Below are 17,169 nucleotides of genomic sequence, written 5' to 3'. Positions count from 1 at the left end.
TACGCTCGACTCGGCGCGCGGCGGGGAGGGGGTGGGGCGAGTGGGCTGGCACTCGATCGGTGGCCGCGGCTCGATAGGTAGCTCCGCTGTCTGTCACGTGGCGGCGGCGTGGTGTTGTAATGTTTATACGCTCGACTCGGCGCGCGGCGGGGAGGGGGTGGGGCGAGCGGGCTGGCACTCGATCGGTGGCCGCGGCTCGATAGGTAGCTCCGCTGTCTGTCACGTGGCGGCGGCGTGGTGTTGTAATGTTTATACGCTCGACTCGGCGCGCGGCGGGGAGGGGGTGGGGCGAGCGGGCTGGCACTCGATCGGTGGCCGCGGCTCGATAGGTAGCTCCGCTGTCTGTCACGTGGCGGCGGCGTGGTGTTGTAATGTTTATACGCTCGGCTCGGCGCGCGGCGGGGAGGGGGTGGGGCGAGTGGGCTGGCACTCGATCGGTGGCCGCGGCTCGATAGGTAGCTCCGCTGTCTGTCACGTGGCGGCGGCGTGGTGTTGTAATGTTTATACGCTCGGCTCGGCGCGCGGCGGGGAGGGGGTGGGGCGAGCGGGCTGGCACTCGATCGGTGGCCGCGGCTCGATAGGTAGCTCCGCTGTCTGTCACGTGGCGGCGGCGTGGTGTTGTAATGTTTATACGCTCGACTCGGCGCGCGGCGGGGAGGGGGTGGGGCGAGTGGGCTGGCACTCGATCGGTGGCCGCGGCTCGATAGGTAGCTCCGCTGTCTGTCACGTGGCGGCGGCGTGGTGTTGTAATGTTTATACGCTCGACTCGGCGCGCGGCGGGGAGGGGGTGGGGCGAGCGGGCTGGCACTCGATCGGTGGCCGCGGCTCGATAGGTAGCTCCGCTGTCTGTCACGTGGCGGCGGCGTGGTGTTGTAATGTTTATACGCTCGGCTCGGCGCGCGGCGGGGAGGGGGTGGGGCGAGCGGGCTGGCACTCGATCGGTGGCCGCGGCTCGATAGGTAGCTCCGCTGTCTGTCACGTGGCGGCGGCGTGGTGTTGTAATGTTTATACGCTCGGCTCGGCGCGCGGCGGGGAGGGGGTGGGGCGAGTGGGCTGGCACTCGATCGGTGGCCGCGGCTCGATAGGTAGCTCCGCTGTCTGTCACGTGGCGGCGGCGTGGTGTTGTAATGCGCGGCTGTGCGCGCCATTACAAGCTAATTTAAACTAATGTTTTTTTACACAAGGTAACAATTTTAATTAATTTATTAACCAAAAATATAAATTTTATAGTTTTTCGTTTAAATATTCATTTACAGAATAGTAGGTTTTTGTTACTAAGCATTTGTTTTAATTTCTTCGCAAAAATAGTTTTCAGGCAATTTATTGTACAATTTTATTGACATTTAAAGGGGCCAAAAAAAAACTTTAAGGGGGCGGAATTAAAATTAAAATTTCTAAAAATTCTTTCAGTTCTTTAGGCATTCTACCACCACTAACTTTTTCATGAATTTGTTTGTAATTTTTATTTTTATTTTTTTACCATTTAGGCGGAGTGGGCGCGCTCCACCATGGCGTCCGCCTCCCGCGCCGCCGCCGGCTCCACCGCGCAGCTAGTCTCCGCGGCGAGGCGGCAGGACCCGCCGGGCTGCGGGGAAGCTGCTGCAAGTCTGTCCGCCGCTTTACGGCAGTGGACGGGCGGTGTCAGAGCAGCCGCGCATGCTGACGCTGAACACACACCCAGGTGACTCCCAGTGAACCTAGATAACTATACCGTGACCTCCGGCTCCACCGCGCAGCTAGTCTCCGCGGCGAGGCGGCAGGACCCGCCGGGCTGCGGGGAAGCTGCTGCAAGTCTGTCCGCCGCTTTACGGCAGTGGACGGGCGGTGTCAGAGCAGCCGCGCATGCTGACGCTGAACACACACCCAGGTGACTCCCAGTGAACCTAGATAACTATACCGTGACCTCCGGCTCCACCGCGCAGCTAGTCTCCGCGGCGAGGCGGCAGGACCCGCCGGGCTGCGGGGAAGCTGCTGCAAGTCTGTCCGCCGCTTTACGGCAGTGGACGGGCGGTGTCAGAGCAGCCGCGCATGCTGACGCTGAACACACACCCAGGTGACTCCCAGTGAACCTAGATAACTATACCGTGACCTCCGGCTCCACCGCGCAGCTAGTCTCCGCGGCGAGGCGGCAGGACCCGCCGGGCTGCGGGGAAGCTGCTGCAAGTCTGTCCGCCGCTTTACGGCAGTGGACGGGCGGTGTCAGAGCAGCCGCGCATGCTGACGCTGAACACACACCCAGGTGACTCCCAGTGAACCTAGATAACTATACCGTGACCTCCGGCTCCACCGCGCAGCTAGTCTCCGCGGCGAGGCGGCAGGACCCGCCGGGCTGCGGGGAAGCTGCTGCAAGTCTGTCCGCCGCTTTACGGCAGTGGACGGGCGGTGTCAGAGCAGCCGCGCATGCTGACGCTGAACACACACCCAGGTGACTCCCAGTGAACCTAGATAACTATACCGTGACCTCCGGCTCCACCGCGCAGCTAGTCTCCGCGGCGAGGCGGCAGGACCCGCCGGGCTGCGGGGAAGCTGCTGCAAGTCTGTCCGCCGCTTTACGGCAGTGGACGGGCGGTGTCAGAGCAGCCGCGCATGCTGACGCTGAACACACACCCAGGTGACTCCCAGTGAACCTAGATAACTATACCGTGACCTCCGGCTCCACCGCGCAGCTAGTCTCCGCGGCGAGGCGGCAGGACCCGCCGGGCTGCGGGGAAGCTGCTGCAAGTCTGTCCGCCGCTTTACGGCAGTGGACGGGCGGTGTCAGAGCAGCCGCGCATGCTGACGCTGAACACACACCCAGGTGACTCCCAGTGAACCTAGATAACTATACCGTGACCTCCGGCTCCACCGCGCAGCTAGTCTCCGCGGCGAGGCGGCAGGACCCGCCGGGCTGCGGGGAAGCTGCTGCAAGTCTGTCCGCCGCTTTACGGCAGTGGACGGGCGGTGTCAGAGCAGCCGCGCATGCTGACGCTGAACACACACCCAGGTGACTCCCAGTGAACCTAGATAACTATACCGTGACCTCCGGCTCCACCGCGCAGCTAGTCTCCGCGGCGAGGCGGCAGGACCCGCCGGGCTGCGGGGAAGCTGCTGCAAGTCTGTCCGCCGCTTTACGGCAGTGGACGGGCGGTGTCAGAGCAGCCGCGCATGCTGACGCTGAACACACACCCAGGTGACTCCCAGTGAACCTAGATAACTATACCGTGACCTCCGGCTCCACCGCGCAGCTAGTCTCCGCGGCGAGGCGGCAGGACCCGCCGGGCTGCGGGGAAGCTGCTGCAAGTCTGTCCGCCGCTTTACGGCAGTGGACGGGCGGTGTCAGAGCAGCCGCGCATGCTGACGCTGAACACACACCCAGGTGACTCCCAGTGAACCTAGATAACTATACCGTGACCTCCGGCTCCACCGCGCAGCTAGTCTCCGCGGCGAGGCGGCAGGACCCGCCGGGCTGCGGGGAAGCTGCTGCAAGTCTGTCCGCCGCTTTACGGCAGTGGACGGGCGGTGTCAGAGCAGCCGCGCATGCTGACGCTGAACACACACCCAGGTGACTCCCAGTGAACCTAGATAACTATACCGTGACCTCCGGCTCCACCGCGCAGCTAGTCTCCGCGGCGAGGCGGCAGGACCCGCCGGGCTGCGGGGAAGCTGCTGCAAGTCTGTCCGCCGCTTTACGGCAGTGGACGGGCGGTGTCAGAGCAGCCGCGCATGCTGACGCTGAACACACACCCAGGTGACTCCCAGTGAACCTAGATAACTATACCGTGACCTCCGGCTCCACCGCGCAGCTAGTCTCCGCGGCGAGGCGGCAGGACCCGCCGGGCTGCGGGGAAGCTGCTGCAAGTCTGTCCGCCGCTTTACGGCAGTGGACGGGCGGTGTCAGAGCAGCCGCGCATGCTGACGCTGAACACACACCCAGGTGACTCCCAGTGAACCTAGATAACTATACCGTGACCTCCGGCTCCACCGCGCAGCTAGTCTCCGCGGCGAGGCGGCAGGACCCGCCGGGCTGCGGGGAAGCTGCTGCAAGTCTGTCCGCCGCTTTACGGCAGTGGACGGGCGGTGTCAGAGCAGCCGCGCATGCTGACGCTGAACACACACCCAGGTGACTCCCAGTGAACCTAGATAACTATACCGTGACCTCCGGCTCCACCGCGCAGCTAGTCTCCGCGGCGAGGCGGCAGGACCCGCCGGGCTGCGGGGAAGCTGCTGCAAGTCTGTCCGCCGCTTTACGGCAGTGGACGGGCGGTGTCAGAGCAGCCGCGCATGCTGACGCTGAACACACACCCAGGTGACTCCCAGTGAACCTAGATAACTATACCGTGACCTCCGGCTCCACCGCGCAGCTAGTCTCCGCGGCGAGGCGGCAGGACCCGCCGGGCTGCGGGGAAGCTGCTGCAAGTCTGTCCGCCGCTTTACGGCAGTGGACGGGCGGTGTCAGAGCAGCCGCGCATGCTGACGCTGAACACACACCCAGGTGACTCCCAGTGAACCTAGATAACTATACCGTGACCTCCGGCTCCACCGCGCAGCTAGTCTCCGCGGCGAGGCGGCAGGACCCGCCGGGCTGCGGGGAAGCTGCTGCAAGTCTGTCCGCCGCTTTACGGCAGTGGACGGGCGGTGTCAGAGCAGCCGCGCATGCTGACGCTGAACACACACCCAGGTGACTCCCAGTGAACCTAGATAACTATACCGTGACCTCCGGCTCCACCGCGCAGCTAGTCTCCGCGGCGAGGCGGCAGGACCCGCCGGGCTGCGGGGAAGCTGCTGCAAGTCTGTCCGCCGCTTTACGGCAGTGGACGGGCGGTGTCAGAGCAGCCGCGCATGCTGACGCTGAACACACACCCAGGTGACTCCCAGTGAACCTAGATAACTATACCGTGACCTCCGGCTCCACCGCGCAGCTAGTCTCCGCGGCGAGGCGGCAGGACCCGCCGGGCTGCGGGGAAGCTGCTGCAAGTCTGTCCGCCGCTTTACGGCAGTGGACGGGCGGTGTCAGAGCAGCCGCGCATGCTGACGCTGAACACACACCCAGGTGACTCCCAGTGAACCTAGATAACTATACCGTGACCTCCGGCTCCACCGCGCAGCTAGTCTCCGCGGCGAGGCGGCAGGACCCGCCGGGCTGCGGGGAAGCTGCTGCAAGTCTGTCCGCCGCTTTACGGCAGTGGACGGGCGGTGTCAGAGCAGCCGCGCATGCTGACGCTGAACACACACCCAGGTGACTCCCAGTGAACCTAGATAACTATACCGTGACCTCCGGCTCCACCGCGCAGCTAGTCTCCGCGGCGAGGCGGCAGGACCCGCCGGGCTGCGGGGAAGCTGCTGCAAGTCTGTCCGCCGCTTTACGGCAGTGGACGGGCGGTGTCAGAGCAGCCGCGCATGCTGACGCTGAACACACACCCAGGTGACTCCCAGTGAACCTAGATAACTATACCGTGACCTCCGGCTCCACCGCGCAGCTAGTCTCCGCGGCGAGGCGGCAGGACCCGCCGGGCTGCGGGGAAGCTGCTGCAAGTCTGTCCGCCGCTTTACGGCAGTGGACGGGCGGTGTCAGAGCAGCCGCGCATGCTGACGCTGAACACACACCCAGGTGACTCCCAGTGAACCTAGATAACTATACCGTGACCTCCGGCTCCACCGCGCAGCTAGTCTCCGCGGCGAGGCGGCAGGACCCGCCGGGCTGCGGGGAAGCTGCTGCAAGTCTGTCCGCCGCTTTACGGCAGTGGACGGGCGGTGTCAGAGCAGCCGCGCATGCTGACGCTGAACACACACCCAGGTGACTCCCAGTGAACCTAGATAACTATACCGTGACCTCCGGCTCCACCGCGCAGCTAGTCTCCGCGGCGAGGCGGCAGGACCCGCCGGGCTGCGGGGAAGCTGCTGCAAGTCTGTCCGCCGCTTTACGGCAGTGGACGGGCGGTGTCAGAGCAGCCGCGCATGCTGACGCTGAACACACACCCAGGTGACTCCCAGTGAACCTAGATAACTATACCGTGACCTCCGGCTCCACCGCGCAGCTAGTCTCCGCGGCGAGGCGGCAGGACCCGCCGGGCTGCGGGGAAGCTGCTGCAAGTCTGTCCGCCGCTTTACGGCAGTGGACGGGCGGTGTCAGAGCAGCCGCGCATGCTGACGCTGAACACACACCCAGGTGACTCCCAGTGAACCTAGATAACTATACCGTGACCTCCGGCTCCACCGCGCAGCTAGTCTCCGCGGCGAGGCGGCAGGACCCGCCGGGCTGCGGGGAAGCTGCTGCAAGTCTGTCCGCCGCTTTACGGCAGTGGACGGGCGGTGTCAGAGCAGCCGCGCATGCTGACGCTGAACACACACCCAGGTGACTCCCAGTGAACCTAGATAACTATACCGTGACCTCCGGCTCCACCGCGCAGCTAGTCTCCGCGGCGAGGCGGCAGGACCCGCCGGGCTGCGGGGAAGCTGCTGCAAGTCTGTCCGCCGCTTTACGGCAGTGGACGGGCGGTGTCAGAGCAGCCGCGCATGCTGACGCTGAACACACACCCAGGTGACTCCCAGTGAACCTAGATAACTATACCGTGACCTCCGGCTCCACCGCGCAGCTAGTCTCCGCGGCGAGGCGGCAGGACCCGCCGGGCTGCGGGGAAGCTGCTGCAAGTCTGTCCGCCGCTTTACGGCAGTGGACGGGCGGTGTCAGAGCAGCCGCGCATGCTGACGCTGAACACACACCCAGGTGACTCCCAGTGAACCTAGATAACTATACCGTGACCTCCGGCTCCACCGCGCAGCTAGTCTCCGCGGCGAGGCGGCAGGACCCGCCGGGCTGCGGGGAAGCTGCTGCAAGTCTGTCCGCCGCTTTACGGCAGTGGACGGGCGGTGTCAGAGCAGCCGCGCATGCTGACGCTGAACACACACCCAGGTGACTCCCAGTGAACCTAGATAACTATACCGTGACCTCCGGCTCCACCGCGCAGCTAGTCTCCGCGGCGAGGCGGCAGGACCCGCCGGGCTGCGGGGAAGCTGCTGCAAGTCTGTCCGCCGCTTTACGGCAGTGGACGGGCGGTGTCAGAGCAGCCGCGCATGCTGACGCTGAACACACACCCAGGTGACTCCCAGTGAACCTAGATAACTATACCGTGACCTCCGGCTCCACCGCGCAGCTAGTCTCCGCGGCGAGGCGGCAGGACCCGCCGGGCTGCGGGGAAGCTGCTGCAAGTCTGTCCGCCGCTTTACGGCAGTGGACGGGCGGTGTCAGAGCAGCCGCGCATGCTGACGCTGAACACACACCCAGGTGACTCCCAGTGAACCTAGATAACTATACCGTGACCTCCGGCTCCACCGCGCAGCTAGTCTCCGCGGCGAGGCGGCAGGACCCGCCGGGCTGCGGGGAAGCTGCTGCAAGTCTGTCCGCCGCTTTACGGCAGTGGACGGGCGGTGTCAGAGCAGCCGCGCATGCTGACGCTGAACACACACCCAGGTGACTCCCAGTGAACCTAGATAACTATACCGTGACCTCCGGCTCCACCGCGCAGCTAGTCTCCGCGGCGAGGCGGCAGGACCCGCCGGGCTGCGGGGAAGCTGCTGCAAGTCTGTCCGCCGCTTTACGGCAGTGGACGGGCGGTGTCAGAGCAGCCGCGCATGCTGACGCTGAACACACACCCAGGTGACTCCCAGTGAACCTAGATAACTATACCGTGACCTCCGGCTCCACCGCGCAGCTAGTCTCCGCGGCGAGGCGGCAGGACCCGCCGGGCTGCGGGGAAGCTGCTGCAAGTCTGTCCGCCGCTTTACGGCAGTGGACGGGCGGTGTCAGAGCAGCCGCGCATGCTGACGCTGAACACACACCCAGGTGACTCCCAGTGAACCTAGATAACTATACCGTGACCTCCGGCTCCACCGCGCAGCTAGTCTCCGCGGCGAGGCGGCAGGACCCGCCGGGCTGCGGGGAAGCTGCTGCAAGTCTGTCCGCCGCTTTACGGCAGTGGACGGGCGGTGTCAGAGCAGCCGCGCATGCTGACGCTGAACACACACCCAGGTGACTCCCAGTGAACCTAGATAACTATACCGTGACCTCCGGCTCCACCGCGCAGCTAGTCTCCGCGGCGAGGCGGCAGGACCCGCCGGGCTGCGGGGAAGCTGCTGCAAGTCTGTCCGCCGCTTTACGGCAGTGGACGGGCGGTGTCAGAGCAGCCGCGCATGCTGACGCTGAACACACACCCAGGTGACTCCCAGTGAACCTAGATAACTATACCGTGACCTCCGGCTCCACCGCGCAGCTAGTCTCCGCGGCGAGGCGGCAGGACCCGCCGGGCTGCGGGGAAGCTGCTGCAAGTCTGTCCGCCGCTTTACGGCAGTGGACGGGCGGTGTCAGAGCAGCCGCGCATGCTGACGCTGAACACACACCCAGGTGACTCCCAGTGAACCTAGATAACTATACCGTGACCTCCGGCTCCACCGCGCAGCTAGTCTCCGCGGCGAGGCGGCAGGACCCGCCGGGCTGCGGGGAAGCTGCTGCAAGTCTGTCCGCCGCTTTACGGCAGTGGACGGGCGGTGTCAGAGCAGCCGCGCATGCTGACGCTGAACACACACCCAGGTGACTCCCAGTGAACCTAGATAACTATACCGTGACCTCCGGCTCCACCGCGCAGCTAGTCTCCGCGGCGAGGCGGCAGGACCCGCCGGGCTGCGGGGAAGCTGCTGCAAGTCTGTCCGCCGCTTTACGGCAGTGGACGGGCGGTGTCAGAGCAGCCGCGCATGCTGACGCTGAACACACACCCAGGTGACTCCCAGTGAACCTAGATAACTATACCGTGACCTCCGGCTCCACCGCGCAGCTAGTCTCCGCGGCGAGGCGGCAGGACCCGCCGGGCTGCGGGGAAGCTGCTGCAAGTCTGTCCGCCGCTTTACGGCAGTGGACGGGCGGTGTCAGAGCAGCCGCGCATGCTGACGCTGAACACACACCCAGGTGACTCCCAGTGAACCTAGATAACTATACCGTGACCTCCGGCTCCACCGCGCAGCTAGTCTCCGCGGCGAGGCGGCAGGACCCGCCGGGCTGCGGGGAAGCTGCTGCAAGTCTGTCCGCCGCTTTACGGCAGTGGACGGGCGGTGTCAGAGCAGCCGCGCATGCTGACGCTGAACACACACCCAGGTGACTCCCAGTGAACCTAGATAACTATACCGTGACCTCCGGCTCCACCGCGCAGCTAGTCTCCGCGGCGAGGCGGCAGGACCCGCCGGGCTGCGGGGAAGCTGCTGCAAGTCTGTCCGCCGCTTTACGGCAGTGGACGGGCGGTGTCAGAGCAGCCGCGCATGCTGACGCTGAACACACACCCAGGTGACTCCCAGTGAACCTAGATAACTATACCGTGACCTCCGGCTCCACCGCGCAGCTAGTCTCCGCGGCGAGGCGGCAGGACCCGCCGGGCTGCGGGGAAGCTGCTGCAAGTCTGTCCGCCGCTTTACGGCAGTGGACGGGCGGTGTCAGAGCAGCCGCGCATGCTGACGCTGAACACACACCCAGGTGACTCCCAGTGAACCTAGATAACTATACCGTGACCTCCGGCTCCACCGCGCAGCTAGTCTCCGCGGCGAGGCGGCAGGACCCGCCGGGCTGCGGGGAAGCTGCTGCAAGTCTGTCCGCCGCTTTACGGCAGTGGACGGGCGGTGTCAGAGCAGCCGCGCATGCTGACGCTGAACACACACCCAGGTGACTCCCAGTGAACCTAGATAACTATACCGTGACCTCCGGCTCCACCGACCAGATAGTCTCCGACAAGACCCGCCAGTCTGTCCGCTGCTTTACGCCAGTGGACGGGCGGTGTCAGAGCAGCCGCGCATGCTGACGATTTGTACGGAACCCTCGGTGGGCGAGTCCGACTCGCACTTATTCGGTTTTTTATTTTATTCCTTGTTCTTAAACTGAAATTCCTCTTTCAGACTGACATCCACTGGACGTGAAGTACTCCATTCTTCCCTGACTATGGTGGAAACTGTGAAGACGTATCTTTCCACCTCGGAACGTGTCGACATCGCTACTATTGTCTCCATGGCTAAAGATGTTACTCAGGTAAAATCCATTAATGCAAAAGTCTGTCTGTGTGTTCCTCTTCACGCTTAAACCGCTGAACCGATTCAGTTAAAATTTGGCATATAAATAGTTTAGGTCCCGGAGAAGGACATAGGATAGTTAGTTAGTTAGTTAGTTTTGCTGGGCATTTTCCGCAACTCGACATCCAATGTGCCTATTTTGCGTGAAACGAGGTAGCGCTACTCTAACCACCCCAGCTCCTCCACGAAGCCTAGCAAGGTCTTCAGGTTGCTAGTTGCTTCCTTTAGTGTGCATGGATTCCCTAGGTATTTGCTCCTATATACTTCTACCTGTTTACAGTCTAGGAGAATATGTTTTGTTGTTTCTTCTTACATAGGATAGTTTTTATCCCGAAAATCATCCCTTAAGAGGGTGAAAAGCGGGATGGAATTGAGATAATTAATGAATGCCTGATAATTTGTGTGCATATGCTCAATTTGAATGATTGCCATGAGACTTTATCCAGGCGATATATTTACTTAAGCTGCTATTACTAAGTCCACGCAGACAAAGTCACGGGCAAAAGCTAGTATACTATAATTTGTGTCTTATTTATTTTAATTCTCGGGTACAATACCGATAACATTGGCAGTTTAGTTTTATGTTGAAGCGACAACTTTCAAACTTTACTCTGCCCTGTAATGGGGTTCAATTCTGGGTTTTTGTTTCCTGGTTCAAATAAAACTGTATTTGAGAATTTGTAATTGAACAAGAAACACTTAAACTTAAGATTTTTAGGGGACATTCAAATATTACGTAACGCAATTTTCGAAGATTTGACCCCTCCCCCGTGTAACGCGCCGTAACGTGTTAGAAGACCCCCCCCCCCCCCCCCCCCGCTCTCCAAATTGCGTGTTACGTAATATTTGAACGCCCCTAATGCATGTGTTTCAAATTTCAGGGTCCTACTTTTAATGCTTTACGCTTTTCATTGTCTGACGAATCTGTGTTACGTAGTGAAATATTTTTGACTACATTTATTATTGTACAGAATCTGGACACGAGCTTAGAGGCGGTACCTTCTCACTCGGAACTACACGCCGCCATGGAGAACATCAATGAAACTCTCAATATTCTCAACATGGGAGAATTCCCTCCGAGTGACCGGAGCTATGGGTAAAAATAAATTGATTATTTTGTACAATGAAAACCAACACATAACACCTTGGAGCTAACATATATTCTTATTATTTCTTTAATTACAGCTGAAACACAAATAACATAAATTTCCGCTACTTAAAGGTTGTCTGGAAGAGATCGCTTTTTAGCAATAAGACCGCCTGTTGTTTAACCTCTTTTTTTCTGTATTGTTTTCTGTAATGAGGTGTGCAATAAAGAGTATTTGTAATGTATTGTATATCACCGTTCTATACGTTGGTATCTAGCCACATTTGAATACAAATCCCTATAAGTTACGAGTATTAAATATTGAACTTTTTCACAGTGAACTCCAGTCCGAACTGAACGCAGCCGCCGTAGGCCTCAACACGGCCTCGTCAGAAGTCGTACAAGGCATCGAGTCCCCGTCGGCCCTCGCGGACAATTCGAGACATTTCGGAGACGCTTTCAACCGTTTACTGGGAGTTGGCATAGAGATGGCGGGGCAGACTGAGGTAAGATCTAACCCTCCTTTTAACCATCTTTTGAATCTAGGGTATAAACACTGAGGTATGAAAAAGGCCTCAAATCAGCCTCATTAGAAGTCGTACTAGAATTCCATGTACGATAGACAGAGGTAACTTGTAGGCCTCTTTAGGCCTCATTTTATTTGTTGGGACTTGGGTATAAAAGTTATAGGCCACAACACGGCCTCGTCAGAAGTCGTACAAGGCATCGAGTCCCCCTCGGCCTTCGCTGATAACTTGAGGCATTTCGGAGACGCTTTCAACCGTCTGTCTGGGCAGACTGAGGTAAGATAAAAGTCGCCTCGTTACAGTTTGTACAAGGCTTATAGTCAGACAGAAGCAGGCGTGGTTCACTTCGCGATTTCGTCGCGTCGCTACAAGTACATGCGGCCGACACTAATTTTGGTGACTAGCCATGGTAGTGGCCGCGTACTGCTCGCGCTTGCGTCACTTAGCGGTCATATCTGTCGTAAAAGCGCATTTTTTTTGGAAAATGTTATTATTGTAATGTATTTTTATACTTACCTACTTTTATAGTCTGTCCCACTTTTTGCCATACGCCTATTCATGTGGGAATCTGTTCACAGGACCACGACACCCAAACCCTGATGGTGAACTCCATGAAATCCGTGACCATCAACTCTTCGAAGCTGCTGACGGTCGCCAAGTCTGTCAGCCAGGATCTGACTCGTCCCAACGCTAAAAACCAACTCGCCGCAGCCGCGAGGGCCGTTACGGAAAGCATCAATCGACTGGTAAGTTTCTATGCAATTATTAATTTATTTTTTAACAAGCAGAAACGTCTACGATCGACGCTATTAAGCTTAAAATAAATTTTAAAGTGGGAAAATTACTGTCTCGTATGAGACGAACTCTCGGCCTCTGGATGTCTGGATCGATACTCCAGCGCGCTGCCAATTAAGCCACCAAGACCTCATCCATCTTACAAAAGAAAAATGATCCCACAGGTGGACGTGTGCACCTCAGCGGCGCCCGGCCAGAAGGAATGCGCGGCCGCCGTCCGCAGCATCCAGGGCTCCCGCGTGCTGCTCGACGCGCCCGCCCAGCCCGTCAGCGAGCTCAGCTACTTCGCCAACGTCGACGCCTGCGTCGGACACAGCAAGGCTCTTAGTAAGTTAAAAAAATCTGAAAACCTTTTAAAAATTGCGGTTGTTTTCGTTCTTCATCGATTGATGTCTTATAAAATTATCTGTAATGTGACGAGCATGAATTCCTTCGTTTGTTACAGGCGAAGGCATGTCGAGCATGGCGACATCGGTGAAGCGGTCGGAACACACGCAGTTCTGTCGCGCTGTTCGCAATGTGGCCGACGCGGTCCTAGGACTGGTGGATTGCACCGCTCAGGCTGCTTATTGGGTAAGTAATAGTATTTAAATCATTGCATGTTCTTATTGATATATTCTGTTCTAAAGATTATGATCATATTTGAATTTAAAACTAATACTTACAGTTTTGGCACACCCCAAAACTAAATTAAGCCCGAGAATTCAGTAATTTAATTTTCGGGAACACAAAATACCTCTTTTATTTTTGTGTGTCCATTTGACACAGATACACATTTCTGCTGATTTCAATGATATAACTAAAACATGCAAAAACGATAAATATCATAGTGTTACATTTTGGTGCCGTGACCAGGATAATTTTTAATTATTTTTGAACTGTCCGCCCGGATAGTAGATACATAAGTTTAATAAGTGTATTGTTTCTCAGGTGGCTGTATCGGATTCAACATCAGTCGCCGGCCGACCAGGATTGGTAGATCAGGCTCAGTTTGCGCGCGCAGCGGTAGCCATCGAGCAGGCCTGTCAAGCTCTCGCTGATCCAACTAGCGATCAACAACAGGTCAGTATTCTTTCAGTTAATGTTGTGCCTTTTTGTCGAAGGTTTATGGTTTCGACGAACTCCGAATTCTCATGACAATTGGCGCCCAGAACGCCCAGAAAACCCAGCTGATACATATCTGTTCAGGTCGTAGAGTAGCACCGAACAATATTAATCTGATAGCTCACAACCACAATTGTCTACATACACTGAACGACAACTGTCCTAGATGCTTGTGTCCAAAAATACAGCAGACTAATCAAGCCTCATACCTTGGGGTTATTATAGATGAACGCTTTAATTGGGGTCCTCACATTGATGCCTTGTGCGATAAATTGCGAGCAATCCTTTCTAAGTTCTCAGTCATTAGATATAAAGTACCATACAAAATACTAATTAACATGTACAATGCACTAGCTGAATCAATCATAGCGTATGGGCTTACAAGCTATGGCAGAACGTTCAAAAGCTACTTAGACAAAATATACAATCTTCAACTCAGATTACTAAAACTAATAGTTCCCAGAAAAATAAAAGATCAATTTAGAGACGACTATAGCAAACTGTTCAAATTTTGTAAAGTTATGCCTATTCAATGTAAAATAAAATACTTAATTTTAATGGAAAACATTCATAACGAACAAATAATGAAACCTATTCAATCAAAAATACATATAAGAAAGATTTCTCAAATGAAAGTTACAACTATCAACAGTAACAACAAATACGGAGAAAGAAAAACATCGTATATAGCACCTAGGTTATATAACGAACTACCCATAAATTTAAAAATTACTATAAACGAGAAAAATAAAAAGAATTTACTAAAAAAATACTATCTTGACGGCGTCTCAACATAACTTTACCTACATAAAGCATCCAATATATATGTGTATAATTACATATTATATAATCTGCTGGCCATATTAATATTAAATAAATAATGTTAAAACATAATAAATAACCCTAACAGTAAGTAACTAACTAATTAATATAATTATCAATGAATTAAATATTCTTAACGTAATAAATCATCCTGTATCCGCTACACGCCCCACTCGGTGCATACTCAAACTCGTTCAATCTATTGTAATTAATGCCTCACTAAACTAATGTCATACGCTTAGGAAAACCTGAGCCGCTTACGACTTTCTGGACACGTAAATCGCCCAGCGATAAGGAATTCACGGCACGGCCGGTTGTGTACTTGAGTGGGAGATATTTTGTTTTACCCGCCGATAACTCTTATTGTAATTAGGTAATCTCACTTTTAACTTTATATAATTTTTAATTTTTATTTTTCCTATGTACCACAACAATGTTTCAATGTAAAATGTATCCACGAATGCAGTGTCGATACAAACCCGATAGGGTTTCACGGCACTTTTCTGTCTGATGTAATGTAAGATTTTAATATAGAATAAATAATAATAATAATAATTATCATGGTAATCAATTCTCATCACTTCCAGAATTAGTTCATAATTTAAAAATTTGAATTTTAATATAGTCTTCTCTTTTCTAAATTCGATACATAACACGAAACGTCGTGAGTTCAAACCTCGGCGGTCAATAGTTCTAATTATTCTGATTGGAAAAAAGTACAAAATGTGGGGCAGATTTTGTCCAGTATTTTGAACTGTGTGGAGTTAAGGGTCAACATTCAAATAATGCTTTATATCCGGTAGCTTTGATCCGTATTAATTTTTGTGACATAATTTCTTTGTCCTCCAGGTGTTATCCGCCGCCACAGTGATCGCCAAGCACACCAGCGCCCTCTGCAACGCGTGCCGCGTCGCCTCCGGAAAGACCACCGAACCGCAAGCTAAACGACACTTCGTTCAGGCCGCTAAGGATGTGGCCAACTCTACAGCGGCGTTGGTAAAAGAGATCAAGGCGTTGGACAGCGACTATAGCGAGGTTAGTTCGTTAAATAACATACGCCGGATCACTGAAATAGGGGCTAGTTGTTACTTTTAAGGGCCCGGAATGTTATTTTACATCTACTGAATTTCCCCACACAAGTATGCCGTATCTTAATAGGAATTAGACATAACCATGATACGAAGTCGGTTCGGTACGAGTTCGGTTTTCATTGCATTTTTTTATAGCCTGAAAAGTTTATTTACGAAAATATCCAACACTAGTGTCATATCTCAAAATGGATGCAACATATGCATGATAAGTTCAACGACATTATAGGGAATTTAGTCACACGGTCATGATTAGGTTAGTAGGAACGTAAAACTAAACTGTGTCAGTGTGAATGAATTGTTTGTACAGTCTAACCGTGCCCGCTGCGCCGCTGCAACCGGCCCGCTGCAGGAAGCAGTCCGCAGTTTATGCCAGTTCGCGGACAGCCCGCAGTTCAGCTCCGTGCCGGCGCGCATCTCGCCGCAAGCCAGGCAGAGCCAGCACTCCATCCTCGCAAGCGGCAGGTATGGCACTACATCACTACCGGCCCGCTGCAGGAAGCAGTCCGCAGTTTATGCCAGTTCGCGGACAGCCCGCAGTTCAGCTCCGTGCCGGCGCGCATCTCGCCGCAAGCCAGGCAGAGCCAGCACTCCATCCTCGCAAGCGGCAGGTATGGCACTACATCACTACCGGCCCGCTGCAGGAAGCAGTCCGCAGTTTATGCCAGTTCGCGGACAGCCCGCAGTTCAGCTCCGTGCCGGCGCGCATCTCGCCGCAAGCCAGGCAGAGCCAGCACTCCATCCTCGCAAGCGGCAGGTATGGCACTACATCACTACCGGCCCGCTGCAGGAAGCAGTCCGCAGTTTATGCCAGTTCGCGGACAGCCCGCAGTTCAGCTCCGTGCCGGCGCGCATCTCGCCGCAAGCCAGGCAGAGCCAGCACTCCATCCTCGCAAGCGGCAGGTATGGCACTACATCACTACCGGCCCGCTGCAGGAAGCAGTCCGCAGTTTATGCCAGTTCGCGGACAGCCCGCAGTTCAGCTCCGTGCCGGCGCGCATCTCGCCGCAAGCCAGGCAGAGCCAGCACTCCATCCTCGCAAGCGGCAGGTATGGCACTACATCACTACCGGCCCGCTGCAGGAAGCAGTCCGCAGTTTATGCCAGTTTGCGGACAGCCCGCAGTTCAGCTCCGTGCCGGCGCGCATCTCGCCGCAAGCCAGGCAGAGCCAGCACTCCATCCTCGCAAGCGGCAGGTATGGCACTACATCACTACCGGCCCGCTGCAGGAAGCAGTCCGCAGTTTATGCCAGTTCGCGGACAGCCCGCAGTTCAGCTCCGTGCCGGCACGCATCTCGCCGCAAGCCAGGCAGAGCCAGCACTCCATCCTCGCAAGCGGCAGGTATGGCACTACATCACTACCGGCCCGCTGCAGGAAGCAGTCCGCAGTTTATGCCAGTTCGCGGACAGCCCGCAGTTCAGCTCCGTGCCGGCGCGCATCTCGCCGCAAGCCAGGCAGAGCCAGCACTCCATCCTCGCAAGCGGCAGGTATGGCACTACATCACTACCGGCCCGCTGCAGGAAGCAGTCCGCAGTTTATGCCAGTTCGCGGACAGCCCGCAGTTCAGCTCCGTGCCGGCGCGCATCTCGCCGCAAGCCAGGCAGAGCCAGCACTCCATCCTCGCAAGCGGCAGGTATGGCACTACATCACTACCGGCCCGCTGCAG

The 17,169-nt window shown here is 56.4% G+C and overlaps 1 protein-coding gene across 1 annotated transcript in view; it reads left to right on the top strand.

The window, feature by feature from the left end:
- Positions 1–17,169, top strand: part of LOC134752770 (talin-1) — a 168,635-nt gene that overhangs the window by 99,682 nt on the left and 51,784 nt on the right. Inside the window, exons 30-39 of the mRNA XM_063688465.1 lie at positions 1,488–1,681; positions 9,910–10,039; positions 11,052–11,176; positions 11,505–11,673; positions 12,273–12,440; positions 12,654–12,816; positions 12,935–13,062; positions 13,420–13,551; positions 15,265–15,450; positions 15,814–15,968. Coding sequence (XP_063544535.1) covers positions 1,488–1,681; positions 9,910–10,039; positions 11,052–11,176; positions 11,505–11,673; positions 12,273–12,440; positions 12,654–12,816; positions 12,935–13,062; positions 13,420–13,551; positions 15,265–15,450; positions 15,814–15,968 — 1,550 coding nt within the window. The remainder of the gene's footprint in view (positions 1–1,487; positions 1,682–9,909; positions 10,040–11,051; positions 11,177–11,504; positions 11,674–12,272; positions 12,441–12,653; positions 12,817–12,934; positions 13,063–13,419; positions 13,552–15,264; positions 15,451–15,813; positions 15,969–17,169) is intronic.

Source organism: Cydia strobilella, chromosome 25, assembly GCF_947568885.1.
Source record: "Cydia strobilella chromosome 25, ilCydStro3.1, whole genome shotgun sequence".
NCBI classification, from domain to species: Eukaryota; Metazoa; Arthropoda; class Insecta; order Lepidoptera; family Tortricidae; genus Cydia; species Cydia strobilella.
Note: the sequence above shows the minus strand (reverse complement) of the source record. Positions and strands in the feature narration are given on the sequence as shown.